General features: G+C 43.1%; 1 protein-coding gene across 2 annotated transcripts in view; it reads left to right on the top strand.

Annotated features, from left to right (window-relative positions):
• Positions 1-13310, top strand: part of LOC311144887 (phosphatidylinositol transfer protein beta isoform-like) — a 44674-nt gene extending 31364 nt beyond the window's left edge. Inside the window, exons 9-12 of one of the 2 annotated variants that reach the window (XM_084181056.1) lie at positions 129-239; positions 376-498; positions 8565-8643; positions 10604-13310. In XM_084181056.1, the coding sequence (XP_084037182.1) occupies positions 129-239; positions 376-498; positions 8565-8612 (282 nt within the window). In that variant the 3' untranslated portion in view covers positions 8613-8643; positions 10604-13310. The remainder of the gene's footprint in view (positions 1-128; positions 240-375; positions 499-8564; positions 8644-10603) is intronic. The other variant, XM_084181055.1, reaches the window with a different exon arrangement.
• Positions 13311-19431: the final 6121 nt, after the last annotated feature.

Raw genomic sequence — 19431 nt, 5'->3', positions numbered from 1 at the left:
ACTTTGCCTATTTGCATATTCACAGTTTTGTAATATCATGTGTCAACGTAAATGATGGATAATTGAGTGTCTTCTTGCTGTGCAGTGATTGCTCAGTGTCTGTTCTCCTGTTGTGTTGCTACTAACAGAAGGAGCTGGTTAGTAAGGCTGATTGCCCGAGGATGTGTGCCTACAAACTGGTCACGGTCAAGTTCAAGTGGTGGGGCCTGCAGAACAAGGTGGAGAGCTTTATTCACAAGGTAAGGATTTTTTTTGGGTCACGTTTCCCCCCCCCATCCTTTTATTCTGTCACTATCTGACACATTCTTATTTTTTCCTTGTAATCTCTCTTTCTTTCCCTGTAAATGCCTCTTCACATGTTCTTCTCTCCTCCAGCAAGAGAAGCGTATCTTCACTAACTTCCATCGCCAGCTGTTCTGTTGGATCGACAAGTGGGTGGAGCTGACTATGGAAGACATCAGGCGGATGGAGTCGGAGACACAAAAGGAGCTGGAGGAGGTATGTAGAGGAACATATAGGACTACCAACAGGAGAAGGGTTCAATACTTACCAGGTCTTACTACACTCAAAACCTCCAAAACCTTTAGAGCGAGTGTGCTGTTTTTAGGCATAATCTCTTTAGCATTGTCATGGTAGCAGATCCCAGCATACTGTGCAGTGTGGGTGTGGTGTTTGCCTTCAATAAATTCACAGGTTTTCCTGAGATCCCGGTTGGGAGATCCACGGAATCAGGAGGGAATAAGCAGGAAATCCGGTATCCTTCAACCAGGCATTCTGGAAAACCAGGGAATTTATTGAATGTTCCTGGAATTTTGCAACCTTGGTCTTGACCATGGTTGGGTAGCAGGCTGTCTTGGCCTGTCTGTGGTGTCGTTCCTCTGAGAGAGACAGTAGTGATGTTTGGAAGCTCATTAGAAGAGTCATCAAAATCTCCCAGTTGGACCTCTGGGAGTGATGCTGGTTGGTCTCTTCTTCATAAGTGGTTTTTAGTGGTGCTGAAACCCACAACATTCACTAAATTCTTATCTCTCCCTAGATGCTTTTCCCCTAATCAATTTCTGATTACCGGTATTATTCTTACTTTTCATTGAAAATCGGAGCTAAACATCCTGTTTATCGATTTCAATATGTCAAATCAACGAAAAACTAAAACCATGTATGATTTTATGACATTGTAATTTTTCCCATCTTACAGTGCATTTGGAAAGTAGTCAGACCTTATTCTAAAAGGGATTACATCATTTTCCCTCATCAATCTACACACAATACCCCATAATGACAAAGCGAAACAGGTTTTTAGACATTTTTGCATCCTGTTTCCATTGATCATCCTTGATATGTGTCTACAACTTGATTGGAGTCCACCTGTGGTAAATTCAATTGATTGGACATGATTTGGAAAGGCACACACCTGTCTATATAAGGTCCCATAGTTGACAGCGCAGAGCAAAAACCAAGCCATTAGGTCGAAGGAATTGTCCGTAGCGCTCCAAGACAGGATTGTGTCGAGGCACAGATCTGGGGAAGGGTACCAAAATATGTCTGCAGGATTGAAGGTCCCCAAGAACACAGTGGCCTCCATCATTCTTAAATGGAAGAAGTTTGGAACCACCAAGACTCTTCCTAGAGCTGGCCGCCCGGCCAAACTGAGCAGTCTGGGGAGAAGGGCCTTGGTCAGGGAGGTGACCAAGAACCCGATGGTCACTCTGACAGAGCTCCAGAGTTCCTCTGTGGAGATGGGAGAACCTTCCAGAAGGACAACCATCTCTGCAGCACTCCACCAATCAGGCCTTTATGGTAGAGTGGCCAGACGGAAGCCACTCCTCAGTAAAAGGCACATGACAGCCCGCTTGGAGTTTGCCAAAAGGCACCTAAAGATGAAAATGTATGCACTGGATAAGAGCGTCTGCTAAATGACTAAAATATAAATGTAAAAATGTAAGACTCTCAGACCATGAGAAACAAGATTCTCTGGTCTGATGAAACCAAGATTGAACTTTTTGGCCTGAATGCAAAGCATCACGTCTGGAGGAAACCTGGCACCATCCCTACGGTGTAGCATGGTGGTGGCAGCGTCATGCTGTGGGGATGTTTTTCAGCGGCAGGGACTGGGAGACTAATCAGGGTCGAGGGAAAGATGAACAGAGCAAAGTACAGCGAGGTCCTTGATGAAAACCTGCTCCAGAGCGCTCAGGACCTCAGACTGGGGCAAAGCTTCACCTTCCAACAGGACAACGACCCTAAGCACACAGCCAAGACAACGCAGGAGTGGCTTCGGGACAAGTCTCTGATTGTCCTTGAGTGGCCCAGCCAGAGCCAGAGCCTGGACTTGAACCCGATCGAACATCTCTGGAGAGACCTGAAAATAGCTTTGCAGCGACGTGCCACATCCAATCTGACAGAGCTTGAGAGGATCTGCAGAGAAGAATGGGAGAAACTCCTTAAATACAGGTGTGCCAAGCTTGTAGCATCATACCCAAGAACATTCAAGGCTGTAATCACTGCCAAAGGTGCTTCAACAAAGTACTAAGTAAAGGGTCTGAATACTTATGTAAATGTAATATTTCAGTTACATGACTGTTTTCCCTCTATCTTGATTCATTTAATGACCATATTTTCTTTAAAGTTCCAGTGCAGTCAAAAATGTGATTTTCCTGTGTTTGTGTGTGTGTGTATATATATATATATATATATATATATATATATATATATATATATATATATATATATATATATATATATATATATATATATAGACATCAAAACTATGGTAGCTTAGTGGTTAAGAGCGTTGTGCCAGTAACCGAAAGGTCGCTGGTTCTAATCCCCGAGCCGACTAGGTGAAAAATCTGTCGATGTGCCCTTGAGCAAGGCACTTAACCCTAATTGCTCCTGTAAGTCGCTCTGGATAAGAGCGTCTGCTAAATGACTAAAATGTAAATGTAAAATGTAAATAACACATATGGAATCATGTAGTAACCAAAAAAAGTAGCCACCCTTTGCCTTGATGACAGCTTTGCACACTCTTGGCATTCTCTCAACCAGCTTCACCTGGAATGCTTTTCCAACAGTCTTGAAGGAGTTCCCACATATGCTGAGCAATTGTTGGCTGCTTTTCCTTCACTCTGCGGTCAAACTTATCCCAAACCATCTCAATTTGGTTGAGGTCGCGGGACTTTGGAGGCCAGGTCATCTGATGCAGCACTCCATCACTCTCCTTCTTGGTAAAGTAGCCCTTACACAGCCTGGAGGTGTGTTGGGTCATTGTCCTGTTGAAAAACAAATGATAGTCCCACTAAGCCCAAACCAGATGGGATGGCGTATCGCTGCAGAATGCTGTGGTGGCCATGCTGGTTAAGTGTGCCTTGAATTCTAAATAAATCACAGACTGTGTCACTAGCAAAGCACCCCCACACCATAACCCCTCCTCCTCCATGCTTTACGGTGGGAAATAGACATGCGGAGATCATCCGTTCACCCACACCGCGTCTCACAAAGACATGGCGGTTGGAACCAAAAATCTCCAATTTGGACTCCAGACCAAAGGACACATTTCCACCAGTCTAATTTTTTACATTTACATTTTAGTCATTTAGCAGACGCTCTTATCCAGAGCGACTTACAGTTAGTGAGTGCATACATTATTTTTGTATTTTTCATACTGGCCCCCCGTGGGAATCGACCCCACAACCCTGGCGTTGCAAACGCCATGCTCTACCAACTGAGCTACATCCCTGCCGGCCATTCCCTCCCCTACCCTGGACCACGCTGGGCCGCCGCATGGGTCTCCCGGTCACGGCCGGCTACGACAGAGCCTGGATTCGAACCAGGATCTCTAGTGGCACAGCTAGCACTGCATCGCAGTGCCTTAGACCACTGCGCCACTCGCTAATGTCCATTGCTTGTGTTTCTTCGCCCAAGCAAGTCTCTTCTTCTTATTGGTGTCCTTAAGTAGTGGTTTCTTTGCAGCAATTCAACCATGAAGGCCTGATTCACACAGTCTCCTCTGAACAGTTGATGTTGAGATGTGTCTGTTACTTGAACTCTGTGAAGCATTTATTTGGGCTGGAATTTCTGAGCCTGGTAACTCTAATGAACTTATCCTCTGCAGTGGAGGTAACTCTGGGTCTTCCATTCCTGTGGCGGTCCTCATGAGAGCCAGTTTCATCATAGCGCTTGATGGTTTTTGCGACTGCACTTGAAGAAAGTTCTGGAAATGTTCCGTATTGACTGACCTTCATGTCTTAAAGTAATGATGGACTGTTGTTTCTCTTTGCTTATTTGAGCTGTTCTTGCCATAATATGGACTTGGTCTTTTACCAAATAGGGCTATCGTCTGTATACCCCGCCCCTACCTTGTCACAACACAACTGATTGGCTCAAACGCATTAAGAAGGAAAGAAATTCCACAAACTACCTTTTAAGAAGGCACACCTGTTAATTGAAATGCATTCCAGGTGACTACCTTATGAAGCTGGTTGAGAGAATGCCAAGAGTGTGCAAAGCTGTCATCAAGGCAAAGGGTGGCTATTTGAAGAATCTCAACTATAAAATATATTTTGATTTGTTTAACACTTTTTTGGTTACTACATGATTCCATATGTGTTATTTCATAGTTTTGATGTTTTCACTATTATTCTACAATGTAGAAAATAGTAAAAATAAAGAAAAACCCTTGAATGAGTAGGTGTTCTAAAACTTTTGACCGGTAGTGTGTGTGTACAGTTGTAGTCGGAAGTTTACATACACTTAGGTTGGAGTCATTAAAACTCATTTTTCAACCACTCCACAAATTTCTTGTTAACAAACTATACTTTTGGCAAGTCGGTTAGGACATATACTTTGTGCATGACACAAGTAGTTTTTCCAACAGTTGTTTAGACAGATTATTTCCCTTATAATTCACTGTATCACAATTCTAGTGGGTCAGAAGTTTACATACACTAAGTTGACTGTGCCTTTAAACAGCTTGAAAGATTCCAGAAAATTATGTCATGGCTTTAGAAGCTTCTGATAGGCTAATTGACATAATTTGAGTCAATTGGAGGTGTACCTATGGATGTATTTCAAGGCCTACCTTCAAACTCAGTGCGTCTTTGCTTGACATCATGGGAAAATCAAAAGAAATCAGCCAAGACTTCAGAAACAAAATAGTAGACCTCCACAAGTCTGGTTCATCCTTGGGAGCAATTTCAAACGCCTGAAGGTACCATGTTCATCTGTACAAACAATAGTATGCAAGTATAAACACCATGGGACCACGCAGCCGCCATACCGCTCAGGAAGGAGACGCGTTCTGTCTCCTAGAGATGAACGTACTTTGGTGCGAAAAGTGCAAATCAATCCCAGAACAACAGCAAAGGACCTTGTGAAGATGCTAGAGGAAACCGGTACAAAAGTATCTATATCCACAGTAAAACGAGTCCTATATCGACATAACCTGAAAGGCTGCTCAGCAAGGAAGAAGCCACTGCTCCAAAACCGCCATAAAAAAGCCAGACTACGGTTTGCAACTGGACATGGGGACAAAGATGGTACTTTTTGGAGAAATGTCCTCTGGTCTGATGAAACAAAAATAGAACTGTTTGGCCATGATGACCATCGTTATGTTTGGAAAAAAAAGTGGGCGGCTTGCAAGCTGAAGAACACCATCCCAACCGTGAAGCACGGGGGTGGCAGCATCATGCTGTAGGGGTGCTTTGCTGCAGGAGGGACTGGTGCACTTCACAAAATAGATGGCATCTTGAGGAAGGAAAAATATGTGGATACATTCAAGCAACATCTCAAGACATCAGTCAGGAAGTTAAAGCTTGGTCGCAAATGGGTCTTCCAAATGGACAATGACCCCAAGCATACTTCCAAAGTTGTGGCAAAATGGCTTAAGGACAACAAAGTCAAGGTATTGGAGTGGCCATCACAAAGCCCTGACCTCAATCCTATAGAAAATGTGTGGGCAGAACTGAAAAAGCGTGTGCGAGCAAGGAGGCCTACAAACCTGACTCAGTTACACCAGCTCTGTCAGGAGGAATGGGCCAAAATTCACCCAACTTATTGTGGGAAGCTTGTGGAAGGCTACCCGAAATGTTTGACCCAAGTTAAACAATTTAAAGGCAAAGCTACCATATATATATATATATATATATATATATATATATATATATATATATATACTACTGTTCAAAAGTTTGGGGTCACTTAGAAATGTCCTTGTTTTCGAAAGAAAAGCAATAAGGTCAAATTGATCAGAAATACAGTGTAGACATTGTTAATGTTGTAAATGGCTATTGTTGCTGGAAACGGCTGATTTTTAATGGAATATCTACATAGGCGTACAGAGGCCCATTATCAGCAACCATCAGTCTTGTGTACCAATGGCACGTTGTGTTTGCTAATCCAAGTTTATCATTTTGAAAGGCTAAATTATCATTTGAAAACCCTTTTGCAATTATGTTAGCACAGCTGAAAACTGTTGTGCTGATTAAAGAAGCAATAAAACTGGCCTTCTTGAGACTAGTTGAGTATCTGGAGCATCAGCAATTGTGCGTTCGATTACAGGCTCAAAATGGCCAGAAACAAATAACTTTCTTCTGAAACTCATCAGTCTATTCTTGTTCTGAGAAATGAAGGCTATTCCATGCGAGAAATTACCAAGAAACTGTAGATCTCGTACAATGCTGTGTACTACTCCCTTCACAGAACAGCGCAAACTGGCTCTAACCAGAATAGAAAGAGGAGTGGGAGGCCCCGGTGCACAACTGAGCAAGAGGACAAATACATTAGTGTCTAGTTTGAGAAACAGGCGCCTCACAGGTCCTCAACTGGCAGCTTCATTAAATAGTACCCGCAAAACACCAGTCTCAACATCAACAGTGAAGAGGCGACTCCGGGATACTGACCTTCTAGGCAGAGTTGCAAAGAAAAAGCCATATCTCAGACTAGCCAATAAAAATAAAATATTAAGATGGGCAAAAAAACACAGACACTGGAAAGAGGAAGATTGGAAAAACGTGTTATGGACAGACAAATCGAAATTTGAGGTGCTGGAGGAGTGCTTGATGCCATCTGTCAAGCATGGTGGAGTCAATGTGATGGTCTGGGGGTGCTTTGGTGGTGGTAAAGTGGGAGATTTGTACAGGGTAAAAGGGATCTTGAAGAAGGAAGGCTATCACTCCATTTTGCAACGCCATGCCATACCCTGTGGACGGCGCTTGATTGGAGCCATTTTCCTCCTACAACAGGACAATGACCCAAAGCACAGCTCCAAACTATGCAAGAACTATTTAGGGAAGAAGCAGTCAGCTGGTATTCTGTCTATAATGGAGTGGCCGGCACAGTCACCGGATCTCAACCCTATTGAGCTGTTGTGGGAGCAGCTTGACCGTATGAAGAAGTGCCCATCAAGCCAATCCAACTTGTGGGAGGTGCTTCAGGAAGCATGGGGTGAAATCTCTTCAGATTGACAACTAGAATGCCAATTGTCTGCAAGGCTGTAATTGCTGCAAATGGAGGATTCTTTGAAGAAAGCAAAGTTTGAAGGACACAATTATTTTTATTAAAAATCATTATTTCTAACCTTGTCAATGACTACATTTCCTATTCATTTTGCTATATTTCCTATTCAAACTCATTTCATGTATGTTTTCATGGAAAACAAGGACATTTCTAAGGAGAGAGAGAGATTATTTTTTCCATGTTGGAATAATGCAGTGAAAATGACGATAATGCCCTTTTATTGTAAAAGCTGCTTGAAAAAACTGCCAGAAATGTTTGCCTGTTTTGTTGGGATGGAGTTTTTGCCTGCCATGCTGTAAATTAGTTAATAGACCAATAACAAACACTTCCAAACATCTGCCAATGACCGCTACTTTTCCCATCTCCACTCAGACAATTCTGACAGCCCTAGAAAGATTCTTGCTTGAGAAATTGCTATTTGCTAAGAAGCTATATTTGTTTCTTTTTTTCAATTGAAAATCACAGTAAGGTACATAATTGTTACCAGAAATGATTTGATATTGAGATCAAAATGTCTGCATTGGACCTTTTTAATGAATGTTGATTATAAACATAAGTCTTCTTGTGTACCTGCACCCTACTGATACCCCTTTTTACCATGTGGTAATGTTTGATTTGACCATGTGTACAAACACTGCTGGCGCAAAGGGATATGGTGATGGAATTCAACATTCCTGTCATTTGCTACCCCTATCCCCTACTCCAGCCTGTCTGTCACTTCCCTATTAACTCGCCTCCAAGGGTTCCCACACATTGTTTATTCTGGAAAAACTTGGGAGATGTGTTATTTTCAAACACATTTTCTGTCTCAACTGTGATGAGAAATAATGATGATCAAATATAGCCTACCACTCCCTTTACAGGTCCATTTTGAGTGTTTATTAGATCATATAAATATGACCAATTAAAACTATTCTTTCATCCATTAGAAGTCATTAAAAAGTTGTAGACATTAGATATGTAACTTGTGTGGGAACCCGATCCTCCCTTCCCTTCCCCCAATCTCTAACTCTGCTCTGACAGGCCTTCTGATTCTATCATTTTACGTCTAGATGCGTAGGAAGGGCTCTGTGCGAGGCACGAAGGCTTCAGACGAGTAGCTGCTCCAGGTGTAGGTCTGAGGGAGGGTGTGTAAGTGCCACTGGTGGAGGAGTTGAACCGATAGCAGCCATGTTGGTTCCTCCTCCACCAACTCTCATGGATTCCTTGTCTGTCTTCTCCCACTGGGTTCTCTTTGTATTGCTGCATGGCTACACTGCTTTCACTCCATATACAGTGGTGGTGTTAGAGCATAACAAGGTTTTATGGGCCACGGTTTGTGTGTGTGTGTGTGTGTATGCGTGTTCTTCTCACGTAAACTTTGATAACTCTTGACTGTATTAATTAATCAATAACACCAGATCTCAGAGAAATATGAAGCATTTGCCAGATCGTTAAGTGTATTGCTGACATGGCGAAAAGCTCTCTGCCTTGGAGTGTGTGTAAGTGCCTACTCAATCTCCCCATGTGAGGGCAGACATCTGTGCAGCCTGTTCTCAGAACCAAGGCGAGAGAGCGGGTTTTAAAAAGGCTATGGCAGCCAGTCAAAGCCATGCTAAAATAAGTCAGCACTGGTTTCTGGCCTTGTATCTATAGTCCAAAAAACGCCATAGAGAATATGGAGAACGAACACTAAAAAACAGTTTATTCTGGCACAGTCATATGTCTGTGTATTACATTCTCAGTAAGGCCTTACCACTGGCTCGCTCTTGGCCCCACTTGAAATATAAATCTGAGCGCTTTTGGCCGTACATGGAGAAAAAATAGAGGAATACGAGGCGGACTGGCCAAAGTGGGCCAGGCTCGAGCATTCCTGGCCTGGCTCCAACGGTGAGCATTTGGAACGCTGTTTCTTCTTCCTCCTCTACATCTCGGCCAATCCTGCATGTGTTTCCCATTTTCCCCTGGAGTAAGTAAACAGGCGGGTGCCATAAGAGGCCCTCTGCATGGAGGAGTGCTTGGCCTGGGCCTCAGAGCTGAGGGGTCGCCAGGGTCACACTGTGCCAGTACTGTAGGCCTCCAGAGGACAGCACCCATATGTAGGAGTGGAATACCATTATAACGACTAGCATAGAGTTTTCTACTCTTTACCAGTTCCACAACAAAACACCCCCAGCTCCTGTTGATGGTTCAGCTCAATTTCTGAGAAAGCTTTTTAGGTTATGTATAGACTTTTGAGCATGTGCTTCAGGTGAATGAGTCTCAAGCAAAGGTTGTGTAGTAATAGTGTATCAGGGTCTTAGACCAAAAGTGTTGTGGTTGGACTACGCTGTGTGAGTGTGAAACACCATGGTTTGGAGATGATGCACTAACAGGCCTGTCTGTCTGCTTGTGTGCTAACACGGGTGGGGTGGTGGCAGGGAGAGGGGAGGTGCCGGGGAAGGAAGGTGGGGGAGAAAAACCCTTCAAGATGGCTTCCTTTGCCTCATTAACATACAAATGGAATTCTGCAGTTGAAAAGGAGCCTGTGCTGTGATTGAAAAAGAAAGAGAGGGGGAGGGAGGGAAGGAGGGAGGGAAGAAAGGATGGAGAAGTGGTAGGTAGAATCCTCATGCACATTTCATCAGATGTCTAGTCCTCTGTTTCGGGCCAGCGTGTGGTTAGACTGTTCCATTAAGGTATTCTGCTATCAGATTCAGCCACTAATTGACTTTCTAAAGCCTTAGGGTGTGGGGACCTGAAACAATGCCTTTATCTACCTACAAGACAAGCAAGGGCTTGAAACAAACCATTTTAGAGACATTCTCCTAGAGAAAAAACATAGTTTTCAGTTTGCAAAGGGAAACGTGTACATTTTTCAGAGATATTCTTAATGCAGACTAAGGAGCTTAATGTTTGTCAGTGAACAGAATGATGGACGTTCTCAGCCACATCCATCCCAGTTTCTCTCACAGTAACAAACAGCCCTTTCTCCTCGCAGAATTCCACTTGTTGATGCATGCTCTCACAGAACCTGCCTCCACTTGTTTGGGCTTTGTAGAGATGTAATAAATGTCTGTTGATTTGTTCCTCTCTCTCTGCCCATTCTCCACTCCCATTTCCTCCACCTCAGCTTCGCAAACACGGTGATGTACGGGGAACCAGTGCTGCCGATGCTGAATGAGACGGAGGAGGGTTTTGAACAGCGATGAAGAGTGAAGGTGGTGATGAAGAATGTGAAGCGGGCTCCCTGTGTTCTACCTTTACCTTACTGATTCAGGATGTGGAGGATGAGGGCTCTGCTCCACTCGATCAATAGACCAGCACCCTGACCTACCGGCACCCAATCATAGACATTCTATCCACAGAATAAATAATTTATAGAAAGTGACACGATCCTAGCTGATAAGGCTCCAGTTAATTTTGATCACCTGGGCTAAAGACGATATCAAGCAACAATGTCCTCAGTAAAGCCAGCTACCACCTCCATGTTGTTGAAAGACTAGTCCCTCTATCTTCTCTTGATAGATGCTTAGAGGGCTGCTTGGTTGTTGATAGAGATGAATATTTTTTAAGCATTTAATTGGCATGATTGCATTATGGCAGGTGCTGGTCTAAGTATTTTGTTATTCCAGTCAAAGAGGATCGTTCCTCTGTGGCCTGTTGCCTTTTTAGTTTACCTTTGTATTCATGAATATTTTCTCCAGATCATTCCTTTCAAGACAATGTCCTCTCTCTCTTCTCTCCTCAGTCCTCTTCTAGCTGTTCATAACACTGTGGTTTTCCATTAGCTGGCGAGAGAGAGCCTGTCAGTGTTTTCTCCATATACATGTCCCTTCCTGCCATGGCCTTCATTAAGAGATTACTGACACCCTTGGCGCCTGTGCCTATCCTAATCTCTCCCTCTGCACTGCATTTTATTAACGCCAACAATCTTGTCCACACAGGTATTTCACTCTCACTCCAATGCAAATTAACACAAACACACACAGTACACACAAGCACAAACACGCACGTGTAAACACAAGCACGCACACACACACACTCACAGGTGTGAATGCCTTTGCGGTGACTGATCTGGCCCAAGCTCACACTGGGCAGATCCGTGCAGGCGCCTTCAAGTGAAGGGAAGTGTCTGTTGGAGTGTTTGGCGCTCTCGCTGTTTTTCCCACACTCCCCATCCTCCACACGCTCACTCACACTGCTCCTCCCTAGCGGATGTCCCTAGAGAGAAACCGCACTGAAAAACAGTCACAGATGGTGCTACACCCCTCCAGTCTCTGTCACGCACTGCTCACCCCACCCTGCTCCCCACCACACCACCACCACAGTAGCCTGCCTGTCTGCCTGCCTTATTTCTGTGGTTCTCTGGTACGGAATTATGCTGCTGGTCGTATCCTGCTGAGCAGGGGCAGCAGGTAGACACACACCCAGCACCACCCCGGCCCACACCAGGCCACCACCCCGGCCCACACCCAATACCACCCCGGCCCACACCAGGCCACCTCCCCGGCCCACACCAGGCCACCACCCCGGCCCATACCAGGCCTCTCCTGACTGGGCCTGTTTACAGAGAGAGCAGCTTCACTCTCTACTCAGCACCACGCTGTGCCTTACTGTACCCATACTTCCACATTACATACTGTACCTCCACTCTGTCAGCTACCCCTCTACCTCCCCTTCCCCAGACTGGGGGTCTGCCTTTGGGAGCTAGCTAGCACCACCATGCCTTTCCTTCTGGCTCCACACTGGCACCAGTTGGTCTTTTAGGCTTTACTACTGGGACATTGATCAGCAGGGTATTCATCCATTGTAGAGAGGGGGTTAGATGAGAGGCTTGATCAGTTTGCAATGACTTTATGAACTCTTTTTTTTTACTGAACCTCACTAAGTTCTCAAGGTCCTTTTACATATGGCACTAATGTACTGTATGTTTGTTCTATGGGCTGTGGTGTGGTGATTATTCCCTGCAGTGAGACTGTACTGATTTAGACGCGACTCCCCAGCAGCAAGCCAGTCAGACAGTGCCATGCTAAAGCCTGAATGCTGCTCTGTGTGTTTAAGCACATAAGTGCCTTCATGTTAGTGTGTGCATGTCAGTGTGCTTGTGGGACAATAAAGAATCATGTGTATCATAACTTGTCATTCAACTTCAGCCATTCTGCCTTTTTTTATAAACAGACACTCTTGCTGCCAAGACAGGTGGAATATTTTTTATGAAGAGCTCAGTCTTGATAGTATATTTTTATATTGTGTAAGCCTCACAGGGGGATTGTGAGAACCTTCTCAGTTATGGGTTTAGTGCTCACCCAAAGACAATGAATGGATCTGGGTGATATCATTTGTTTACATGCGTTGTTCCACCCTAGCTCAACCACACACTGCCCAGGGGCAATACTGACTCACCAGCAGATAGACAACTAAGATGGCTGAACTCTCCTGTACCCCATAACTGAGAGGAGATATCATGAGTACCCGTGTCAGTCACTGACAGGACATGAAAAGTCAAGGACATAATGGGACTGATGAAGTCCAGATTTCCCATCAATTACTATTTGCAGTCAAAGAAACAGTCTGTAAGAGAAGAGTGTTGAATATGATCAATGCCTTAAGGTCTGTCTACAGCCTCTTGCTTGTATTGAATAGAACGCTTATGATAATTTATGATGCAACCGAGCTTGTGTATCAGAGGACAATGGTTTACGATCTGTACTATAGAGACAATGATGTGAGGAAAGGACAGAGTGGAGGTAGTCTTTACAAGAAAAACTGTACAGTATGATCATGATTTATTAAATATACTGTTACATTTCTAGAAGAATAAAAAAAATGCTTTTAAATGTTTCTGATCATCTGTTGAAATTCAGGGGACATGGTAGTGAATGAATGTCATTTTGTTTAGCCTTTTCTGTCTAGACCTTTGTGCCACGGAAAGTCTACACAACGTATCTAAATACCTAATAAATTTCAACACAAAATCGACTGCTTTTGCATGGTTTATTTTACAATGCTCTGTTATAGGCTAGTTTGTTTCTGTTCATCTCTTTCGTTATTCTACATCTTGGGTAACATTCATCTGACTCTAAAGCCTATAAAATGGCATTCATTTTGACATGAGAGAACTGGGTCTTAATCACTAGAAACCAAACGGAAGAAAATTGACTGAAACGGAGAGGAACTTCCTGAACAATAAGAAACAACTTTTTGCTACGGTATGCAGTAGTGAATATGACCTGGGTGTGTTCAGACAACATAGATAATAGATGGATAACTGCCTGACTAACAAGGTGCAAATCAACTGATGCTACCATCTTGTTCTGCCACACTATGGTCGCTGAGGATTTTCAGGTAAGAGATGATCGGTAGGAGATATAGGCATCTCTAGTTGTGTTTATTGTCAATTTTTTACTTATTTATATTTGTTCCTCTTTCATAGTCTCTCTCTCCTTACCCCCATGTGGTAAATGCGAAGGCTCTGATGTTGGACATATGGATGAGATGGTTTAGGTTAGAATGATTATTTTTTAAACCTTTTTCAATATATTCCCAATGGTTGATCAAGTAAATTGACAATCACATTCCTGGTCTAGTTTCAATTGGAGAAAATAAAAATGTGTCAAAGATAGCTGTGGAAATGGTCACTGTTCTGAATCTAAATCACCTAAATTATTATTTTCTCTCCCCTCAAAGAAGTTAGCTCACACACCTCTGGAGTCACGTCTAGTTCACTCATACACCACTTTGGGAGTGTTAGTGTATTAATGACTCCAGAATGACTCCAGACCGCCACATCCATCTCCTGGAGGTCAGTAGTGCTGCAGCCACAACAACAACAGAGTCTGCGCAGGAGAGCAGGAAGTCTGTGGAGAATGGTCACGGAAACAAGTCATATCTGTACCAGAACAGGCAAGTAATATTGTTTCTAAAAGGGGACATGGGCAGAGTCAACCACACTTTAAGGCAGCTCACTTCCAAGTGCACGCACAGGCGAACACAGGAATGGACCAGGGATTGATGCCTGTTAGGGGCTATGACCACCATTTAGAATACCCACTCCAAAATATATGGATCTGGCACCAATTTTATGGGCTGACCCCTCATCTCCAATCTCAGTACTATATCTAAAAAAAACAAGTTATCCTTACACAGGTGGTGTATATACTGTACATATATTATTAATACACTATAAAGCGAGACTAAAAGCTTGCTGCAAGTTGCATCACATGGTTGCTGCGTTATGCCCTCCACTTGTCTGTCCATATAGGGTGAGAGGCTGTGTTTAAGAGGAAGAGGCAGGGTTGGTGAGCCTTTAACTACTGGCTCAGTCCCTGCATCATGCCTTGTTTGTTTGACCCCCCTGGGACTGGATTTGTGCAGGGGCCACAGGTCTTCAAGGGGTGGGGAGTTATTTTTGGCCTGGGTTGGATGGCAATGATGTCAGTGTTTCCTCATCTTTCGAGCTGGGTTGAGCCTAGCCCCTGAGATTCTCGTGAGTCCTTCCTGTTGTGTGGAAGAGGTGGGGACCTTTAAACAGACAGGGACCTCACTGCCCACCGCACCCCTCCTACCCCCGACAGAATGGCGTTCCTCTGGATGACAGATGCTGCTTAACCCTGGTGACCCTGTGTGCTGAGATGGCCGAGCTGACTGACAGAACAGCTGAGGACAGAGAGAGACTGCTGCACAGTTCCCCACTGCACAGGACGCTGACCCTAAAAAGGGAAGGAACTGTCACTTTGGGCGTCCCCCCTTGGTGATATATGTCTAACAGAGGAAGAGCTGTGTTAACACCATGAATTAAGGGGGGGAGGAGGGACATTTACTTTGACTATCTTGTCTTATTGAGCAGAATATTGAGACAAATTGCCTATTAAATCACTATAGAAATGTGTAGAAATGTGACAGTGGTGACCAGCCTCAGGACTGTCCATTGTCATGGGCTGGCTTTAGCAGGAGCTCTGAGCTGGATTCATCATCACAGTGAACTCTGAGGGGAAAGGGGGAGTTTAGTTTGACTAATCATGGTGCTTTTTGTTAATGTTTAGTTTGGTCAGAGTTACAATTATTTTGAGCAGTTATAAGGCATGTTTGAAATACTCAAATGGAAATGTAAATAAATCCAAATTCATGGATTTAAGAATAACTAATTGTGAATCAACCACTCTTATAAGACAAAATGTCCAAGTTGCTCTCCAAGCTCACTTTAATTACTGCAGTCAAATGACCAAATTGCTCTCTAGTGGCCTCATGGGTGGAATATTATTAATATTTTTCATAATTTCATAATTAATCAACATTATTATTTTAACACAGAAAATCCTGTGTTTCTATGTCAAACGGTTTTGTTATATTTCAGTCTTCTGTGATGTTATAAAGTGTAATATTGAGATGCAAACTCAAAATTGAACACATTTCAACTCTATATCTGACATGTTACATGTATGTACTTTTTTTAAGCCCATAACCATGTGTGAGGTGTATACTTTTGTTTCAAAGTAGATTTGTTTAAGTGTACCAAGAAACATTCTGTGTGACCCTGATCTAGCCCACTGCAGTAAAAGGTTACTTACAGTGCATGCAGTGAGCTATGGTAAAACCCAGTAATAAGAGTGTATACTGTTTGCTATGGTAAAACACAGTAATAAGATGATGCTGTAAGAGAGAGCAACATCTCAGGATCCTTCACTGTTCCATCAGCCTTCGGTCTGTAGTGAATTCATCATCAAGCATACTCCAAACTCACTGACAAGCAGTCCTCCAGATCTGCCTCTAGTATACAGTTGCACTTTACCTCTCTTACACACTCGCTCACATCTCTCTCTTTCTAGCTCTCTTGCTCTGTTTATCTCTCTCTGAGCGCTGTGCTCCTCTCCTTCACATAACATCCTGTCAGCTGCATTGGCATGTGCCCCAAGCACCCCAGAGCCTGTATGCCCCCTGCCCCTACCCCTGGCACCCCCTGTCCTGTCCACCACTCTGCCCGTAACCCCTGCCCTGGCACACAGCCTCCTCCCCTGGGCGGAAGGCAGGGTCTGATGGAGGGCCTGCTTCAGCACGCTTTAGACCTATTTTCTTTCCCTGCAGAATATTCGTGTGAGAAAATGTGTCCACTCCTACTATTCTTCTCTCTGGCCTCACTCTCTCTCTGTTCCTGTACTTTCACCTGTCTGCAAGAGTTACAATCCTCACGGCCATGTTAAAACGATACCCCACCTTTTTACCCCTAACCTGGCCTAACCTTTTGTCCCCTCTGTAGGTGTCCACCTTTTGAAACTACTCGTCTGACATCTCAGCCCTGTGCAACAATACCTAGAGGGCTCAGGGGGAGAGAAAATGCTGACTAGATGATAGTGCATGTACTGAGTGAACATCCTTCCTTTCAGTGAGTTAATATACATTTTGTATATAATTTTCATTTCAGACACTTGCATTACTGGCCAGTTTCATAGCACAAATTTGCTTTGAGTTGAGTTTTGGATTAGGGGTTAGGTTTGTGGGAAAGACTCTTGGTGATGCAACCCCTCTTGTGGATAAAATGAATTGGGGGCTTTTCCCAGAAAAAAAGTATGCTTTTGTGAAAACACTTCCAAATGAGTTAATTATATAATATCTGAATCATTTTAGCAAGGTAAAATTACAAGTCTTTGCTTGAAATTCATCTGGGGGTTCACCCCTGACAAAAGCCATCTTTGTTTGGGAGGAGTGCCATGTTCAAAAGAAGCAGGAAACATGACACCACAAACTCCCAGCTTGCTTCTCTCTATCTATTTCTTTATTTCTCTCTCTCTCTCTCTCTCTCTCTCTCTCTAAAAGGAGGCCTTGACTGTGTACTGTACATCGCTTTATGACTTTACTCAAAACAGAGCAACCTTTAAAATGTAGATACCACGATATCAGATGTATTTAAAATATTATTTGACATAGCACTAGCAACATAATCTTAGGCTATACCTGTCTATTATTCCGGCCTTCACCTGATACACTCTTGATGCTGTCTTCATACCTTGTTCTGATGTCTAGCACTAGGTGGCACTGTGCCTGTTTGATAGAAGTGAAATACTCGCTCTTATTCACCTCTCGAGGAACTGGTCCTATACAGACAAAAATCTAAATTATGTTAGTCCTACATATGTGGTAGGCAATGTTTTCCACTGCCTATATATCAAACACATGAATAGGCTATGATATATGCGTAGCAAAACGCGATAGCCTATTGGTAGGCCAGCAGTAGCCTAGAAAAGATCATCTCAGATTTAAAAAAAATATGCAACACCATATATTTATCTCAGATGCGTTGTAGCTCCATATTAACTCAACATTACAGGAATTGGGGGTGGGGATCACGTGGAGTAGTACAAAGACGCTCAGGATATGGTAGACCTAGGCTACTAAAGACTGTCCTACAACGGAGCTGACTGTCTTTCAAGTTGTTGCATATTTCACAACAAGCTACCTTAGTCATATTTGGTTTCATGTAGCCTATTCCGTGTCTTTTTTTGTAGAGAGTGAAAACATCGTAAAATGGAAAGTAGGAATTGGCTGTCAGCTAAATTAAGATTTCATCACCTACAAGAATTCTTACATTGCAAAAGTAAAACAACAACATTGCCGAAGTCTTTCAATCCCACAGTGTGACAGTTTAGATCCAACGCTTCAGAGAGCGCCAGATCAGAACCCACGCGCGCCACAGGAAACAAAGCAGAATCTGGAGTTGTTTCATTTTTTTTTTCATTAACTATTTACATTAATCGTCATAATTTGTCGGACGAGGCCTTTTATCATCGACAAAGTGCATTCTGTACAATTGCAGAAGTGCCTGTCTAAATTGATATTTAGAAAAGCCATTCATTTGGGCAATTAGCTGGATTTTTTAAAAACGCAAAGGTAATTCATCTTGAAGACTTCTTTCAAACACATTATTAATATAACTATATATAGGGTAGGCTACAAAAGTTGATAAGGACATTACATTTGAATTGCTGCAATATATTTAGCAACCAGTAAAATAACATTACATGTTCACTGTGGTCCATGATCTATTTCCCTGCATGACTTATTTGAACTGTGCACATTTCACAAGAGGCTACTTAGCTTTTTGTAAAATATAGGGGTAGCCTAGTTGATAGCCTACCATTTCAACCCTGCATATCCGTAAAGCCCAAAGTGAAAACACTTATATGTGAGATATTATAGAGTGCAAAATATTGTTATCGATTATGGTATCCTCCAAACACAATCCAGTAGATTCGATGCCATTGATCTTTTAAGGGGGATTTTTTTCGTGGGGTAAGCAACAAATGCTCTCTCTCTCTCTCTTTCTCTCTCTCTCTCACGCACACACGCACGCACACACACACACTCTAACTATTGACTAGCCTATCGCCTAAAATACATGGTATTTCAATCGTCCACAGGGCCATATTAATTTAAACAGTTCTACAGCCCTGCTGTAATGATGGGATGTGAAACCTCAATATATCACTATTATCACTGGCGCTTGTATTTTGATCGGATACATCTTATCTCTCAGCAGCAGGCTTTAAATCAAAGAACACCCCCTCTTGTTCAACAATACGCCAGTCCGTTTAAAAGACCTCAGAGGGCAATGTTGCAGGATTAGCCTAGAGGGCAATGTTGCAGGATTAGCCTATAGATAGGCCTATCACGCTTCTGAAAACAGCATGATGCATTTACATTTGATTGTTATTTTCAGAGTTTTTAATAATAATATAATTATTACAGGAGTCTAAGTTTTAGAAAGGTTGACTTGGTCGTTTAATTTGCCAGCTGTCCCCTTCATTCCAATGAACAGAAGATAATTGGCGATTTGAATGATTAATTTATAAGGTAAACAGAGTTATGGTAATAGTCCAGTTAATCTGAATGGAAATGTTAATCTGCTGTGCGTTAACAATACAAACTCCGGGCCAGTGATTGTGCCCCAGCATTTGTTTAAGAAAA

This window comes from Coregonus lavaretus (genome assembly GCF_964263955.1).
Source record: "Coregonus lavaretus genome assembly, chromosome: 17".
Classification (NCBI taxonomy): Eukaryota; Metazoa; Chordata; class Actinopteri; order Salmoniformes; family Salmonidae; genus Coregonus; species Coregonus lavaretus.
Note: the sequence above shows the minus strand (reverse complement) of the source record. Positions and strands in the feature narration are given on the sequence as shown.